This window comes from Nesoenas mayeri (genome assembly GCF_963082525.1).
Source record: "Nesoenas mayeri genome assembly, chromosome: 7".
In the NCBI taxonomy this organism is placed as follows: Eukaryota; Metazoa; Chordata; class Aves; order Columbiformes; family Columbidae; genus Nesoenas; species Nesoenas mayeri.
This window is the reverse complement of record NC_137551.1, coordinates 27,982,576-28,001,263: the sequence shown is the minus strand read 5'-3', so window position 1 is coordinate 28,001,263 and position 18,688 is coordinate 27,982,576. Positions and strand designations below refer to the sequence as shown.

The window sequence follows — 18,688 nt, the reverse complement described above, 5'->3', positions numbered from 1 at the left end:
ATTGCTGCTGTGCAACAGCTACGACCAGAAATTCAAACATGGTGGAGCTTAACTGCATGCATTGCATCCCAAACCAGAATCTTACGCACAAGCTTAGGCTAGTGATTTAAGTCCAATTAGCCATTTAAGTGAGGAACTGTTTTCTTCAGTTCCATCTTTCCCTTTGTCTCAACACACCTAATAAAGTGAACAGCATGGGACTGAATCAGGAGTTCCTAAGGCCAGAAACTTCCACTGGGCTGACACAGGAGCTTGGTTCTCAGCCTGACATAGTCTGTGCTAGTTTGCTTGGACCTTGCTGTCAAAACAACTTTGTCCAGAATTCCTCAATGGAATAGATAAATAAATAAATTACATCAACTCCCTCCCACTACTTAGGATCGGTTAATGTTTAGGGGCAGACAAAAGTATCTTGAATGAATAATTTGCAGCATTCTTAAATCCTACCCCTTAGCTGTCAGGGTTGTGGGGCTATTTGAGTGCTCATGCAGGGCAGGGTGTGCCCCACGGCCCACAGGAGTTACTGACCGACCCACAGTGAATGTGTCCACTGATGCCAAACACTGTCCTCAGGCTCTCCTGCACCAAAGCCACAGGAGTACACATGTTTGTCCTTTCTGTAACTTTTCCTTTTAAAAATGGATAAATTGTTTCTAGTATGAATATTGTTCATATTGGAAATTGTTCTTAGTCCCAAAAAGCAATGGGGCTGTGTGTGTGGGTTGAAGCTTATGCTGAGACTTTGCTGCATAACCTACTAAAGGAAGGGAAATTTTATACAAAAACCAAAGAGGAAAGTCCCTCAGCATCTTTTAACTGGGTTCAGATCTCTAGCAGCCTGTAGAGTGGAACTGACAGGAACATTTCAAGGTTAAGAAAAAGATTAAAAACACAGTCTCACAGGTATTACTAACAGAATCTCAGATTATTCCAAGTGCAGGCAACAATATTAGGCAGTAATGTCCAGAGCCACAAATGGATTTAGACTCCCAAACTTGCTCACTATAAGCCTTAGACACTTCGGGGCATACATGTGTGCTGTGCAGCAGTGCTCCTGAACTAACAGAAGTATTTCTCCTGTTGGCAGCAGAGTCTGTCCCTGGGTAGTGGCATGGTATGGAGTTCAGTCCTTCGTCGTCCTTGAGGACTCTCGGGAGACTCAGAACCTCTCCGAAATAGGGAGGGGGAGAGTGTGTGTGTATGAATGTGATTTCATGCCTGTATAGCAAGTTTGGAAAACCATAAGTACAACTAAACATTTCCAGGTCTGGCAACAAGAGATTCTGCCCTGGCTGACTTTGCCTTCTACAAGTTGTCTCACCTTAATTTTCATGACCTCTGCTTCACCCTAAAAAACCTTCAGATTTCCCTGGTTTCTTGGAGGTTCTCTTAAGGAGATGCTCACTGCAGGTAACCGCATTCCTTGTCTTAGCCCAGACAATTGCCTTAGTCATTTCTAGACAGTCCATTTAAATAGCTCCCTGTAAAAGCTCATCCTTGTGTCTCATCCCGGGAAATAACTTTAACACATTCCCTCACTCAGCATACGCTCCAATTAATAACAAGGAAAGAGGAGTGAATCTCATGAATTGACAAATATTGCACAGCATATCATATTCCCATCCTCCTGCCCTTCCCCACTCACCTCTTCAGGCCCATTTCCTACATCTTGTATCAGGAGCCACTTCTTTCTCACAGCATCCATCTTGCTGTGCAGCTGGTCCACCACCGGCTCTCAGCCAGCCCAGTCCATCTCTGTTCTTCCTCATTCAGTTTCACATCTGCTTTCCAGTTTTCCTTTCCTTCTTGCCTTCCAGGTTCATGTAACCAACACAGGATTTTTAAAAGCAAACATCATAACATTTCTGTTTACTAAACATCTTCTTCCTTCCTCCCCACTATGTCCCTGTGTATGTTTTTCTATTATTAGTAGTATTACAGTCTCCCTTAAATTTTGGCCTGAAAACTGTTTGACATTCACAGCAAAGCATTAAAAGGGATTTATTCTGTCCTTGAAGTAGGCATGTAACTCTTCTTAATGCGAGTGTAAATCAAGATTAAATTCACTAATGTCACTGGGGCTGCACAGGTAGAACTGGCATAAAGTAACGGCAAAGCAAATCCTTTTGTATCGATCATGGGTAAAATCCCAACAACAAACACCACCATCACCCTGTGTACTGTCTCCACCTGCATAACTGCATTTAAAATACTGTCAAGAGACCTACAAATAGTAAATTCTCTGAAATTCAGGAACAAACCTTTTTTTTTTAATTTTACAAGGACAAATCTTTCTCTTCTGCTCACACAGAGATGCTTACATGTTAGTCTCATGGAACAGCTCACACTGGAGAATCATCCCCTTCTCCATGACCCAAAATAAACCCATCTCTATGGGCTCATGCAGAAACATCAGCAGCTTTGTTTAATTAATGTTTCAGGGTCAAGGGAAAAATGTATAGATAAATATATTTAAAGGCTTTGAAAGCTTTGTGGCAGCAGTCCAGTACTGCTTTCTTGGCCTTTGCTTTCTGTCTGAGAGAAAAAAATAGCAGCCCATAAAGCTTAGAAGAGTGATCTGTCTGTGAGTCTGGGGTTCCTGTCACCTGTCAGTCCTCTGATGTAGCACCATGACATACGACAGCAGACCAGCACTCAGGTGATGTATTACAATAATATGTCAGTAATGCAATGGTGCTTTGATAGTGCTTAATAACCAGAGTACTTCACTGGGGAGAGGGCCAAGGAAAAAGGAAGACCTGGGCAGAAGGCAAATTCAGCTAAGTGCTGCTAAACACCTGTTTAAATGCATGGTGCCCTGAGGTCTGGGTGGGAAATGTCTCGTCCCCAGAAAAAGAACTAGAAGTAGGGCAGCAGCAGTCACAGAGAGGCACCTAGACCACAAGATATCCTCTGTTGGGCTAATTCTCTGAAGCATAAGTACTTCTAGTTGCACCAAGGCCTGGGCTAAACCAAGGGAAAGAGGCACCTCTTGGCAAGGCTGAGCATGCTCCTGGCAAGCAGGAACAAGGAGTATAAGCCTCTTCAGGCTAATGATTTTAGAAGGGTACTCATTTTCCAGACCAACGCAACAGGTCCATCAGATTCTGCCTTCCATCAGGACAATCCAGCCCAGTGCCCCAAAGAGTGTGATGACAGAGTCTTGGCTGGTTCAGGCATGCACCTTGCTCCATCTCTGTCCTGTTTTGCAGCGTGTGGGTGAGGATGCAGCCAGCCCTGACCAAACCTCATTGTTCTTGGGCTCTCCATCACCAACATTGATGCAATGTGGTTTATTATTCAATGGTGGGCCCAAGGGGTTGTGTTCTCAGACAGGCCCTCTAGGTGCTCCCATTGCACAAGTAATGAAAGGTTCTCCCTGCACAACGAACACAAGAGCATCATTAGTTAGCAGTCCCAAACCAAGCCAAACTTTTCAGTATCAACACCTGAGGGAAATGGCATTGACAGTATTTTTGTCTCCTGTTCTACAGGTGTCCCACACCTAGCATGGCAACCTTGGGTCTTAAGGGCACCATGATGAGAAGTGAAACAAGACAGTGATGAGCTGACTCCAGGAGTAGTCATGATGCACTTCTCCTGGGCAGCACCATATCCCCAGTAGAGGGGTATTTAGCACCACCATGGTAATACCCTAATGTAGCAAACAGTACTTAACACCACCTTTAATAAAGGGATAAGAAGCCTACCCATCACAGGAAACCAGCTGGATTCAGGCAAAGACTGAGCTACTACCCATGTTTCCAGACTGTGATGAAGGCTGATGTTCAAGTGCCTGCAGTTCACTTCACAGCTAAACTTGGCTCGTTTTCTGCACGTAGTTGATTACTGAGTCTCAATGGTAGCTCCTTAAGCTACAGTAATTTCATCACTTGTGTTTGTCTGCTCATAACTTCTATTTCAGGATTCCATTAACAGAAATTTTACACTGGCATTGCTCTGAAGAGGGTCAGACACAAAGATTTAAAGAGTTGAGAGGTCTTCTGTGACGTAGGAGCTCTCTCATACCTCACTCTCAGAGATGGCCAACCTAGTCCTTGGTTGCCTGACCTTTTCAGATTACTGACATAAAGGAAATCCAGAAGCAACTGATGATTGATAATAAAAGGTAGAATCAACAGACACGGGGTGCATTCTTAAGTAATCTGTACATAAAAATTAGCTGAATAAGGTCAGAGAAAAGATTAACCCATCAGTCCCACCTCTACCAGTGACCAGTAGTAGATACCTGGGAAGGAGCATAAGGACGAGACAGTCATGGAGAGATGTTTCCCAGGTAGTTCTTCCACACTTCCAAAATCGGTGGTTTATGGACCTCCAGAGGTAAAAGGAAGGGGGTGTGAGTGTGTGTGTGTATGCCTATGGAGGGAGACGGCTGATGCCAATCCAGAGACACATTTCTATGCTCTCTTCTCCTTTTTAAACAGTCTCTTGTGCCAAGGATTGAAGAAAGTGTGCTTTTTTTTGTGCCCCCTCCCCCCTTTTTTTTCCCCATTGGAGGGCGAGGGAGGGCACATGGGCACTCTACAGCCTCTTCCAGACAAGTCTGTTAGAAAGGAGAAGGTGGTTCACATGGCCTTGTCTGCTTAAGCAGGTAGTTCTCCCCTCCTGTTTACATCTAGGGCTCCAAAAAGCATCAGCCTGTAGGATGGAAAGGCAAGGAGACTATTTTTGGAGTAAGAAGGAAGAAGAGGTAGTTGTTTTATCTTCTTCTCTTACCCTGCTGTATGACATATCTCTGCTCAGCCTCCATATACTGGGCATGACCTTGAGTGACTGATAGGTTTAGAGGGCTAGATATGGCAAGGGAAATTCAGTGAAGACAGAGTAGATTTTGCCAAGAGGAAATTTGAGAAGAGAAAGGACTGAAAGAGCAGCCAGGGGTAACTCTGATGTACAAAAATACATTTATTTTCAACAATTTCAAAACCACTGCCTTTTTTTACAGTAGAAATATTCAAATGGAACAGTAAAACCAAGAACAGTATATATATATGTATATATATGACTCATGCATTTGTATTACTGTGTTTAATACAGGTATTGCAATTGTCTGCCTCATTTAATCCTTTAAAACCATGGTGGTGGTTCGGATTTAATGCATTGTCCAACATCATCAGAAGAGATTCTGGTTTTGTTTGTCAGAGTTGGAATGTGTGTGGAAATGACTGAAGGGAGAGTGAAAGGGAGAACAGAATATCTTTGCACATCCCTGAAACCAAAGCTTAATCCAGAAGAAAATACACACTGTCCTGCACATGCTCTTAGTGATCGCAACTGTAACTGGAAACCTCCGCAGTCCCCAGTCGCTCTGTCCTCATCTCTGATCCTTCCAGGCTTAGTGTTGGGGTTTAAAGCACAGATTAAACTAAGCAGAGGATCCATTGGATGTTTACATCAGATCTACAGCCATACAGAACCAAAAGCTGCATCTAGTCTCCAGGTCTCCCATTTTGTTCCTAAGTTACAGCTAATACAGCAGAATCCATCATGGGGGCAAGGCTGGCAGTGATGGAGGGCACTGACCCAGTCTTTTGCTCGCTCTCGCTGTTTACACACAACTACGCCACGGGAGATATTTTCATTCCACTCATGGCACTGGCTCTTTCCCTCCTTACTCAGGTAAATAATGATCTACAGTTTCAAGGATTTCCATTACATTTTCCTCAGTGGTAAAATCTGCAAGAAAAAAAACCCCTAATGACACCCCCAAGTTATTATTTCTCAGCATGAGATACAGAAATAAAAGTGGCCAATACTCCAGTCTGTGCCAATGCCACAGCTCAGTGCCTTCCAAAAGAAAGATGGAGAGCACTGGTTACCTAATCCAAACATTCCAGAGGTCCCGTGGATAGATACAGCCCTGGGCATCCCACTGGCATGCGGAAGTTACCCTTCTGGTATCCTAAAGGAGCAACTTCAGTCATGAGCACAACCTTTTTTTCAGCTGCCGTGAGCTGTGGTTGTGCCCTAATGTAGCAAGTACGACCTGGCAGATGTGATCCCAGCTACATCCCAGGGAGCTCTTTCCAGATGTGCCTGGAGCACCCTGTGGTCCAGACAGCACAGTGACAAACCGCCCTGAGAGACAGCGATGCCCACTAAATCTCACAGATCATGAAGTTTGTGCCAGATCAAGGATCAGGCAGATTTCTTAGACATTTAACTTTGGCTCCGTGGATTTTGTTGGTTTGCTTTCTAGTGCCTTCAGGATAATCTGAGATTGAAAATGGATTTCTGGACAGATGTTTCTCCAAAAATTAACTGTATCATTCAGAAACTTCTCAGCATTCATTGAGATTAGATGTCTTTTTGAGAACTGAGAATGGTTTTTTTCAGCAACTTACTGCCCATTTTTCCTCCTTGTTTATTCTCACCTGTTATGAGACGTTTAACAGCCATCTTTAACAGTCTAAAGGGAAAATTGTTTAAAAAAAGAAGTAAAAAAATGTAAAAAGTTGTGAAAATAAATAGTGAAAACTGTAATCCTCTGCCTTTCTTTTTAAATCAACATGAGATCAATCCTGTGAAAAAGCTAGAAAACTCTATAAACAAAAATGAACATTTTCATTTCATTTCCTGGTTTATAAAAGAAAAGTTAATAGGGAAAATAATGAATATTTATCATCCAGCCCCTCTGCAGTGGCTCACAAAAGCAGTCTCTCAAATCCTAATGATGAGCAAAGACTGAGATCAGCCCACAATTTAGCTAAGCCCCACAGGACCACTGTTTACATACATCTCATCCGTCTATACCTAAATGGGAAGCGATGGTCTTGTGCTGACAGTGCTGTCACCAGACTGGACCATTACTGTAAACTACTTTGGTGTTTCAGTAGAACAGAGACAGTAATGAAACAGTTTATGCGCATGTGATGGACTGAAACTCCAGGTTAGACAGAAAAACATCAGCCACCACTCTCCATCTTGCATTTGGAATTAGAGCAGGAAAGTGAGGGAGGAAACAGAAAAAAGGTATTTTAAAATCAACAGAAAAAGCCTGCAAGAATGAGTGAAATGGAGGAGCAGAAGAGCTGGGAATATTTAGCTTTAGTACTTCATACAAAACAGTAATTAGCTACATTTGCCTACAATTCCATGGTGTGAACTGTGGAGTTGTCACATGCAGGGACAGGAGTTGGACTCAATCCTTGTAGGTCCCTACCAACTCAGGACATGCTATTATTTTAGTTTTATAATTTTAATCTTGAAATGCCTCCTGCGTTTTTTTTTTTCTGCAAAACTGTATTTAGCCACTTTTCTCTCTACCTTCAGATCCATCGGGATTTATAACCTCTGAAAGGCATTCCAGCCCATTAACAGAGAGAACACATGTAGTGGAGGCTGGTTTGTAGCCAACTGGCACGTTGCAATGCAGAAAGGTTGCAAATAACACCTAAATCACAGCCTTCTCATTTCAGTCCAGATATACTAAAGATGGTGTGAAGTCTTGCATCCAGATCCTAAAAACTGATAACAAACATTGCCACCTGACCTCACTTCTGCCTCCTGTTACCATGCAGGTACTAGAACATCTTCCCAAATGTGCCTCCAGTCTTCCTTCTACTCCTACTGGATCTTAATACTCTGCAGAAGAAGGTCTATTAATAACATTATCAACTCAAGAAAAAGGGATAAAACTAACTTACCACTAAGTCAACCTCCAGCCCCAAAACTGCACCACTCTCAGGGGCTATCCCCAACTCAGTGCACTACAAGATTCCTTAAGTGCTTTTTCACTACCTTTTCTTTATTATCCTCTCTGTTGTAATCAGAAAACATCAAGCCACCATGCAAAAATTACTCTGACGGCATTCCCATCCAAAATTGGAAGCAGCCATTCTGCAGCACTCATAAGAAAGAGTTTTCTTAGCTCATTTATGCGGGTCTGACCCCACATCTCCCTCTCCAAAGAGCAGTCCCTAACTGGGTGCGTCATGCTCAGCCAAAATGCACTACTCCTCCACATCCAGAACAGCAGCATATTTTACCAGCTTAACTGCTAAAAGCATGACTTCTCACTGGGAACAGTGCCACTGCGACTTGACCCACCTTGAGTCGAGGTTGTACTGGGTACTGCAAATACACTGATATTTGCTCACACTGAGCTGGTGATAAATTCACGTTTGTTTTCCTCATTTTTCCCAATGGATGTCACCAAGATCCTTCTCAGAAATGGACAACAGAGATAAACATGATTAAAATATTCATGACAGACTCATAGTCTGTCCCGCTAATATCTTTTTCTGCTCCATCATAGGAAATGATACTACATATATATATATATATATGCATATATATATATGCATATATATAAAGGCTTGCAGTTACACACAGAGAAAGAAACAATGCTGTTTAAAGACAGCCATGTCAGATTGAAATATGACAGACAACTGGAACACATTTGGAACCAAAGCATGACTCAAGTGCTCACCACAGTCCCTCCTTGGCTGGCGTGTACGAGCGTGCACCTGTGTGTGTGCACTTGTGTATGTGCACGTGTGTGCGTGCATGTGTGTATGTGGTTCAGGTCTTATTTTAAACATCTCTTCTTTTACTAAACATTAAATTATTTCCCAAGAAATAAAAAGCTATGTACATCGTAATTATCTACAGTAGACCTTCGGCATCCTTGCTATTCACATGCACAGGGTTTGGGCTGCATTCATAAATCAGGCATACTCCTTCATCGCTTGTGGTGCTGTCCCCTCCAGACAATCTACAGTCCAAGGAACACTGACGTCTGTGTTTGCTCTGATTTTTTTTCCCCTTTCTCAGCAGTGAGCAGTGCCAGAGGGTGACTGAAATTAAAAGCAATTAAAAGAGGCAAGATCCTGCAAAAAGCTGATACATGCATGTCATTGGAAAGCGAGAGCTTTTGGCATGTTGCAGACTCTGGTGCAACAACCAGCCTGAGCCCTCTGGCAGGATCAAGTAGCTGATTCATGACTTATTTTGAAAAGGGCTGAAAAGGGACACGTTACCTGCAACATGTTGCCTAAGGTACTATACCTGCCTGTTGGATTTGAATACTTAATTCGCATTCCGTATTTAACAGAAGGCTGGCATTCAAATCTCATTACACACTTGACTCATTCTTTGCTTTTTCTTCCTAATCTGATGAGTATTTCCTAAATATGAAGAACGCCTGCTATTTATGAATGCAGCCCTGGTAAACAGAAAAAGCCCACCCCATCCCCTCCCAAATAATAATAATGACATATAACTCTTTTTTTCATAATAATAATAATAATAACAATAATAATTACAAATAAAAAGTCAGAAATGTTGTAGACCAAGTAGATTCTCATTATTAAACACTAGTGCAGTTTGGGATTTCCTTTGTGCTTTCACTGTTGGCAATTGTTGAGATGCTTCCTGTGGAGGAGAAAATGGAGAACAGAGTCAGTGCAGTGGCTTCAATAGTTTGATCTGTATTGCTTCTCACTCCTTTTTAGGATGTGCTTGTGTAAGTGTAAAGACAGAAAAGGTTCTTAAAAGTAACACATCCTTTTTTGTATTTGCAATAAGCATAGAGCATGAGGAAAACCTGTTACTACCTGTTACAGACAGGGTTGTGAGCAGGCACAGGTGTGAGATACAGCCATTACTAACCCATATATACCTATTGCTGTTTCCAGGTTCCTACCGTGGTTGTCTAACACTGTGAGAAAAGCTGACAAACTTTAAGAAAAACTTCCTGTTACCATGTTGCAGAGAGATTTTTTCTCTGTCTCAGTGCCTCAGGCTTTGCTTGTACCTGGAGCCACAGTCATTGCCTCTCCTAATACCCCAGTGACCAACATCCTCACCCAGACTGTCAAACCAGCTCCAGACAAGGGCTGTCTCTCACCCATCACTCGCGTGTCCAGCTCTTTGTCCATCAGCTCCTCGGGGTCTGTGAACTCACTCAGAGTGATTTTGGGGGCATTTTCACTTTGGCTAACAGAGCCAATCATTTCCTGCTCCTTGTCATGCTGAACTTGGGCGTAGATGTTAATCCAAGGGATTTTCCTGTGCAGGACAGGAAAATGAGAGGTTATATTTTGTAACACTGTGATCCTTGGCATGTCATTGATTAATCAGACTGATTAAACTGAGACCAATCCCACAAATGCAGCACTGGCAGTGCTGGAAAGTATCAACCACAAGGACGTTTGGCTCTGAACGTGCCATTAGCATCCACTGATTCCAACACCAGCCTAAAGCTGAAATCCCAGGCCACTCTCTTCCTATCCCGTGCCCAAAGGCACTTCTAGCTGTAAACCTAAATGTTCTGGTCCTGCCCTTTCACATGAGAAGTTGTGCTCACTGACACTGTGCACTCAGAGAACACCAATCAACTAAGCACAATCAGCTGCAATTGCCAACTCGCTCAGTATTTATTACACGATCAGTGGTGCATTGGAAACCAAAAGTAAAAATCAATTTGAGCACTACTGTCAACTGAGAAAAAAAAAATGCTAGGCTTGTTTCTGTTGACTGGCCCAGACCGACTCAGTGGGAATTGCCACATCAGAAAGAGTTATAAGGAATTGGTCCTGCCTCAGAGTACAGAAAGGACTTGCACTTCGTGACATCCACCCAAAGTCTATTTGTTTACCACTTCAGTGCAACAACATTTTGCCATGCTACAAGTCATGAAGGTTTGCAGGGACTGATTTTTTCCCTTGCTGCTCAAGAAGCCAAGAAAGTGGATGGATTATTTCTTCTTCCTTCTTCAAAGAGAATTTGACTGCTAGAAAGATATCCTTGAAAATCAATTAGTAAGACAGATAGTTAGATAGTAAACTCTGGAGGAATGCAAGTTTAAAATGAGTGAACTGAAAGGTAATGTTAAGCATCATGGGGGTTGCTATGCTTATCTGTGTGTAGTTGCCTCTTGGAAGGTGTCTGACTGGTTTTTTTTAATGCCCTTAAAATGACACCGTGCCATGCAGTCCACATTGCTAAAATAGGAAAAATTCAGAGAATTTTTTCAGTTCGTTAAAGCACACAGGAGAGAGAAAGAAGATGTGTTCAAAAGAGGCTATCTAAAATGTCATCTCTTTATGCTAACCTGTCTGCTGTTGGATGTGTCAAAGATTGAAAGCAGTGGAAATTGCCTCAACTCTTATGAATTCAATAGCTCTGTGCTGATTTTACTCCAGTGAAGTTCTGGCCTCAGACAACTGCTGTTCCCTGGATTTGGCGTTCTGTTCTTAACCAGCAGCAAGTCAGGACATACTTGGGCTGTTTAGCAGCAGTGAACAAACCTCATGTTGTTCTTCTTTTCTCCTACCCACTCTTCGGAACCTTCAGACTTGCCTTACAGATCACTAGAAGACATGAGCACTACACGGGGAATGTGCACATTGGCTGAGAGAGTACAAATGTATTCCTATAGGATTTAAGTGCCTAGAATATGTCTGGAGGTGTGTAGAGATGTGGACATGAGAATATGCCTGGAGATATTCAAAGAATTAGTTTTGCTTCCAAACAATGCAGTGGTAGAGAAGTGATAGTCTTCTGAGGTTTGATAGAAAAGGTGAGAAAAGCTCTTCAGAGTTGTGAGGCAGAGAGCCTCCAGGTACTTCAGAGAGCCAGGTAAGAAAGAAACCGAGATGGCTGTACGTATGTGCATCCATCTATCCATACCTAATCCTGCTGTGCCTTCCAGCACAGACACAGGTGGCCACAACATCCCACCACACATCTCTGAGCACACGTGTCCCAAGACACATGCACACCACTTGCCCGTTGCCCCACTATCACTCACCACCCATACATGCATAGTATTAACCTGCTATATGCTATATCTCAGAAAATAAACAATCTTTTTACAGATTATTTCTCTAATTTTCCCACTTCCTTCCTTTTCCACCTGGACCTCCTCAACAAGCATCTCTTTGGCAGCAGTGTTTAACATGCCTGCTGAGTCTATAACTTGATGGACTCAATGTGTCTGTTTGCAAATGAGCAAAGCACCGTTTCTATAAATTCGTAGAATTAAAAATTCATGCAGGCCCATGCTCTCCCCACAGTGTTTTCCTGTAAGCTGCAGTTCTGTATTCAGGTTGGGATCACCGTTAATCAGAAAAGTACATATTGCTAATGGACCTCTGCATCACTGAGAGACAGAGGTAAGCTTTTGTTTTCACCTCTTTTCTGCATTAAGAATTTTTGCACGGTCTCAGTTCTGATCCATTGAGCCAGAGATTTTAGACAGAGCTGAAAAGTTGCTTTCTTTCTGTTCTGAAGAATCAAGCTTAGGATGCTCTGGGCATGTCAATCTTAAACTTTGTCAGTTTGACTTGTGTTTGTCCTCTTTGGGACAGAACAGATAAGAGGGGACAGCAAGTTGATGAGCTCTGGGCTAAGCAAAACCAATGCTTTAACTGTTTTCCTCCTCAGGCCGGATTTGCAATACATTCCGTTTTCAGGCAGATTTTAACATGGTGGGGTCTTCCCAGCCCTGGAGCACAGCACAAGGCTGATTGCTGCTATGCTTAAGGCTCAGGGTGCTTAAGTAGTGTACAAGAGTAAGTTTTATGAGCTGTAGTAGCATAACATGACCTGGAGACTGCCAAAGCAAAGTGGATTACCAAGCTGCTCACTGCTGTCTGACAGCCAGAATATACAGATTTTGGTAAAGTCAGACTCAGCTTATGCCTCTAATACAACATGTTGCCACTGGACAGGATCTAGGCACATAGACCGTTTAACACAGTAAGTACTGAATGCAAAGTTCCTCCTAAGGAGCTCCATCTGCCTAAAATATATTCTCATAAGGCAGCCCTTCAGCAAACAGACCGTTCTTATCCCTTATTTTGTTTCATAGCTTGTAGCAGCAAAGTGTCTTGGGCCAGCACAGGTCCTGCCTGCTGCCTGGAATCAACAGGTTTATATTAACATCTGGCAAAGAAAATCTCAGCACAGATTCCCAGAGGCATTTTGATGCTAAACACAAAATTTTCTGGCTTTGAGTCTTCCACCCCTAACAATCACAGCTGTTCCTCTGCAAGACTAAACTATTCACTTTGCAGGATATAAATGAGATACTGCTACACAAAGGCAGTTGGCCAGGTAAATATAGATGGTATGAAGACATCCATAGTGTGATTTTTGACTAAGTCTGCATTGTGTAGCTCAGTATACAGTGAGCACACAGGGTTCCCATTCCTTGTGTGTTTCAAACAGATCTGCTGAAGCAGGTCACAGCTTGATTTCTGAGCTCTTGATGAGCTTTCAGAGCACTGAGTTTGTGGTGGAAGGGGAACCGTACTGGTCTAAGCCTTAGGCCAGCATAACTCGCTTTACATCTGCAATCCAGGTACTGCTCTGCCTAGATTCCCTGTAAATCACCCAGTGTGTCCTCCTCCCATACCCTAAAGTTTCTCAACTTACCTCTTGAATTTGTAGATTAAAAAAACAGCCAAGCCTACAAACACCACAGACAGCAACATCAGCATTGCCGAACTGCTATGACCTGTGCTGGAATCAACAAGGGGTGCTGCAGGAGGAAAGGCAGAGCGTTACTATTGAAAGATATTATTACGAAACACATAACTACCAGAGACTGGAGCTCAACTCTGCCACATCTGCTTTATCACCACTGCATGGTGCATTCTGGTTTTGGCAGGACCAGTCAGTACGAAACAAATTGACTCTCTTGTCCTTTGAATGCCAACCTCCTTTTCAAGACAGTGCACTCTAACATCTGCTAGTGAAAAGACACGCCGAGCCATGCTAGCTGAATGGGTGATCACTCCTGTGTTAACATGCTGGACTATTTATTCGCAGGCTTTTCCAAGGACTGGGGTAGAAATGAAATTTATTAAGTGTGGCTTAACGCACGTCTGTTTCCCTTTGGATGAGCTACTTCAGAGCATCCATGAACAGCGTGACTCTCATTTTCTAAGGACATATGTCTGTCTCACATGTGACAGGGATCTGGTCTTGTGAAAAGCCTCAAGGTTTGTCCTTGTATTACACTTCACACACATTTAATGGAGTCAGTTTTCATAATGTGGAAAAGTCCAAAGCAATAATCCTGGACCCCAGCACGCACTGCATTATAACATTTTGGAGATTTGATCCATCTATCCTTGACGTTTTGGGGTGGGCTAAATGAAGTGTATTACTATACCTTGTTTATGCAGCTACTCCCACAGCTCATCGGAGCAGGGCGTCTGAATGGCCTGAGCACTGTGCTGAGAATCCAGAGTCTGATGAGAAGGCTCTAACGGTGCGCAAATGATTGTAAGTAGCAGCTGAATGTTTTTCACTCTCTGTAAATATTTGATTTTGGTTTTTTACTGTTCTCTAGTCCTCTTCTATCACCAAGAAGACAGGGACAAAGTCTACACAAATAGAACCACTTTTGGTTCTGTTGCCGAATTTTCACACCTAAGAGTTTGGTCTGGCCGGTATTCTGCTTCTAGTGCTTCTATGGACTCTTTTATGTAACAGAGCTGACTGTTTTTTCACCCAAGTCAAACACTATGGGAATGGACATGAAACAAATACAGCACCGCCACAAGGAGGAGGTTGTGAGAAGAGTTGAGCACTGTAAGCTAAATCCATGCTTTGCAGTGTCTTGCTAGAACAAACACAGGTTCTGAACCTGAAGACTGCAGATATTTGGATCTCATTCCCAGTTTTGCAAATTAACTCATTCCAGCCTACACCTATTGACATCTGACTCTCATCCCCAAGCAATAGTCAGAGAGTGAAGGCAAAAAGGAACTACCTATAGGATAGGTCACAAGCCTTGGTTTAGCCCAGCCTTCAGCTTTGTGAGATTCTCATGTAAAAAGAAGCTGAACTGTATTATCATGGGACATGAATCCTAATCTTTTGGAGAGGCTGTCAGCAATGTCACATGCACAAGATCCCACATTTCAGATAGTTGCAAGGAGAGTCATAAAAAGCAATGGCAAAAATAAACCCATCATCTCCTCTGTAGTCATCACTACTGTCTCAGCAATAGCTGAGAGCTTCACACTAGGCTGGCCAAAATTCTCAGCAGTACCTGAGAGCTTCACGCTAGGGTGGTTTAAAGCAAAAGGGGTGATGAAGCTTGAAGTGACTATTCATTATTCTGTGTGAAAATGGAGATAGGTAGCATTGAAATTTAAATAAGTTCTAATTTCTAGAAGTCAATATTCAGGCATGTATTCCCTGTAAGAGGTCTGAATCTTCTTTTCATGAGTACTTTGCCCCTATAAAGCTTCTCAGCTAGTCATAACATTAACAAGCCCTTTGCAATAAGGATTTGATCCAATATCCATGAGGGTTAGTAATACACCCAACTGAATTCCACAGGTACCCAATGAGGGCTTAATAGAACACCATTCACCTGAATTTTAAAAACACTTGAAAAACATCAATGCACTAGTCAATTAAGCCATAGGGAACTCTTAAAAGGTACTTTAAATACTTGTACAAACTGGTGCATGATGATGCCACTGCTGGATTTTGTTGTTAACACTCCCTGCTTCCACCACAGACAATGTCTCAATACGATCAGTCCTACATATCCCAGTAGCACATACCAAACTGTGAGTGCTCTGATGCAGACCAGTTCTCCTGGAGTTGTCTGAAGCCTCAGGAGAACCAGAGCTACGCATTTGACTGCACACTCACCTAATGTTAACTGAGTAACATACACAATGACTTCAACACCAGGCTTCAGTTCAAACTGGACCAGGTTCTGGTTGAGAGCATTAAAAAGGATTTCTACCACCTGATGAAATAATAAGAGAGACATTAGTTACAATACAGAAAACAGCAAGCTCTGGAGAACATTCAAGAATGCATGTAGCCTACGAATGGTGACATCTCTTACTGGATTCAGGACAAGAAGGGAAGTGAGAGATTGAGGAAGCAGAGATGGAACTGGGTGCTACTGCATGCAAGTCTCCAAACAGATGCTTTGAGACTCACAGAGCATGTTAATTAACATACGTCTCATGGGAAGCAAACCGAGAAAGTCAGCAAATTCTTACTCTTTTTTGGGGAGATAGAGAAGGAGGGAAAAGAACTAAGGATCTTTTCACACTCCCCAATGTCCTGGAAGTTTGATGTAAAGCACTTGGAAATCACTGACATACTGGTCTTTCATTGGTGGATGATGGAAATCAGGTAGTCCAGCCTGTAACACTTCTTTATTCACATTGATTCAGGACAATCCTAGTCATGTAGCTCCTATTTAAATAGGCTATTGGGGATGAGACAGTCCAGTTTTGAAGATAATTGACAAACGCTTTAATTTAGAAGAGAAGCATTGGACTGGATTTTACTCATGGCTCAGCAACCCAGCTATGTGTTCTTTGGTTGCCTCAGAGCACATACTTGGCATGTCACACTGGAGCCTGAGTTTGTTTATGCCTGGTCTGCCTAGAGCAAGTAGTTCTTATGGTCTAGGCACAACTACTGAGTAGTTCTGATGGCCTGCTCTCCAGAGCAAAGCTCCTCAAGCAGAAACCAACAACAGGTGCCAAAGTACAACTGAGTGGACCATCAAATAAAATTAGAACCCTAGACTTCAGGCCTCACGGTCAGCTAGTCAGAAACCTTATCTGACATGTCTGTATAATCCTGATGTATGACATATTTTCACAACAGCTTGTTTGGAGGAAATTCTCATATGGGTAGATCCTACTGAACAGGATGCACATCACTCCAAGAAGATCCCTCCAGAAAGCCTTCCAAACTTACCCACCACAATACATCTCTTCTGTACACTCACCACCATAAATTTAAGAAGCCAGCTTTGCTAGGTTGCTCAGACAAATGTACTACTCTGAGGAGACTGACTTTGCTCAGTGGGTGACAAGCGCTTCCACAAAATTCAGCAGTCCTCTGAATTATTTAATGTTTGATCACAGAAGAGTTATTTCTCCAAGAGTAACTTGGAGATGAGGTCACACATAGGTTGCATGCAGTAAAAATGCTGCACACATTAGCTAGAGCTAAGCAGCCTTTCCAGCAGTACTTCACTCCTTCGCCTTTATGGACCTGATTTAATCACTTGGTAATTCTAGCATGAAAGCTTCAGCAGACTACTGCTGTTGTTCCTAGCTCTTCCCTTGCCTGCATATCACTGTTGCTATTCATCATGGTAATTACCTATTTATCTAAATGGATGGATATTGTAACTTCCAAATATAGTTTGCACACGCCATTCGCTGCTGCAGAAAAAAAAGAGGTCTTGTTGCAATGATATACAAGCTGAAGAGCTTGATTTATTTTTAGTAAACCTCAATATATTATCTTGCTGCTTTGGTCTCTGGCTCTTAGCATTCCTCCAGGGAGTAGAGGGAGTACATATTCAAGGTTCCTTTGGCCATAACTACTGTAATAAGGACACACCACTGATCTGGGAAGAACCACTGCTGGTAGACTGTGACATATCACAGAGAGGTACTAGAAAAGCCCGTTTTTCCTCTGAAAATCATTTTCTTTAATGCCATAAACTATACTGCCATGGTCCCAGATGCATCCAGTTCCATCACACTTATTTTAAGTTATTTCCAAAACTGCAACAGGTTAAGGAGGCCATCAATAAATGGCATGACAGGAAATGAATGTTCCATGAATCCTTCTTTCCTTACTTGCTCCAGATCAGCCTCACTGCTTTTCCTCCTCTCTGTTGTGTTTTTATGGGGCAGTATGAAGAGTTCAGCAGAAGTAGGCAGCCCAGGAAATACAGCTACCAGGATCTGTTCATCAGGGATACCAGTCACCTAAAAGAAAACAAAGAAGGAGGTCTCCAGCTGCTATTCTGTTACTGATGTTTCCATTCAGTACGGGAAACTGTGTTCCCATCAAATAGTTATTTGCCAGTTCCACTGTAGGTGTTGTGGTCCCGGTGAGCTGTTCTGCCCATTTGGTGAGTCAGAAAGAGAGGTTCTTATAATTATTAACTCTATGTCAGTTCTAGAAGTACATGTAGGCTTGACAACAGTCTTGGACCCAAAGATCTCAACCCAAAGTCCAAACCTACCATGTCTCCAGATCTGAATTTTCCATATAGTCCTTCTCACTACAGAAGAATGATCCAAAGTAAGATCCAGAGAGCCTGGCTCAGTGTGACCACTGGTAAGTGTGCAACTGACAGGGACATATGAAGAAATTGCCTGCAGTCACCTTCTAATACCAGCTTAGGCAGATGCACATTTACCATACGTTAATAACTTAATGTCTCCAGTGGAAGACTTTTTAACTACTGAGGCTGATCGGGAGGGCTGTGCCAGGAACTGCTCGGTTTGCTGAACCAAGAGCCAGTTTGCTGAACCAAGAGCCAGTTCCACACCTTCAGCATGGCTTGTCCACTGAGGCTACTTCCCTCTCTCCCCGAATCCAAGCTGTGCACCCTCAGTGGGGCTGGAAACCTCTCCTCCGTCAGAAACTCACTGCTGCATGAGGTCCACCCCATCAGCTGCCTGATCGACCCCATCTCAAGCTCCTTGGCCTCATTGCTGAACTGAGGTATGTCAATGGGTCAAGCCCATTCCTGGTGATCCATCCCACAAGTGTAGGTCACAGGCTGCAACCAAATAGTCACAAAAGGATATACAAACAAGCACTTATAGATGATTTCTACTGTTGGCTGCAATCATTCATAGTTGCAACCTAATTTTTTTTTTTTTTTTTCCTGTGAATGGGACTCTAAATATAGTAA

The 18,688-nt window shown here is 42.8% G+C and overlaps 1 protein-coding gene across 1 annotated transcript in view; it reads right to left on the bottom strand.

Annotated features, from left to right (window-relative positions):
• Positions 1-9,334: 9,334 nt before the first annotated feature.
• The window catches only part of SORCS3 (sortilin related VPS10 domain containing receptor 3), a gene marked incomplete at its 3' end in the record, with an annotated part of 289,707 nt that continues 280,353 nt past the window's right edge, over positions 9,335-18,688 (bottom strand). Inside the window, exons 23-27 of the mRNA XM_080347514.1 lie at positions 17,619-17,750; positions 15,649-15,748; positions 13,408-13,513; positions 9,875-10,035; positions 9,335-9,399 (exon numbers count right to left, since the gene is read on the bottom strand). Coding sequence (XP_080203640.1) covers positions 9,335-9,399; positions 9,875-10,035; positions 13,408-13,513; positions 15,649-15,748; positions 17,619-17,750 — 564 coding nt within the window. The remainder of the gene's footprint in view (positions 9,400-9,874; positions 10,036-13,407; positions 13,514-15,648; positions 15,749-17,618; positions 17,751-18,688) is intronic.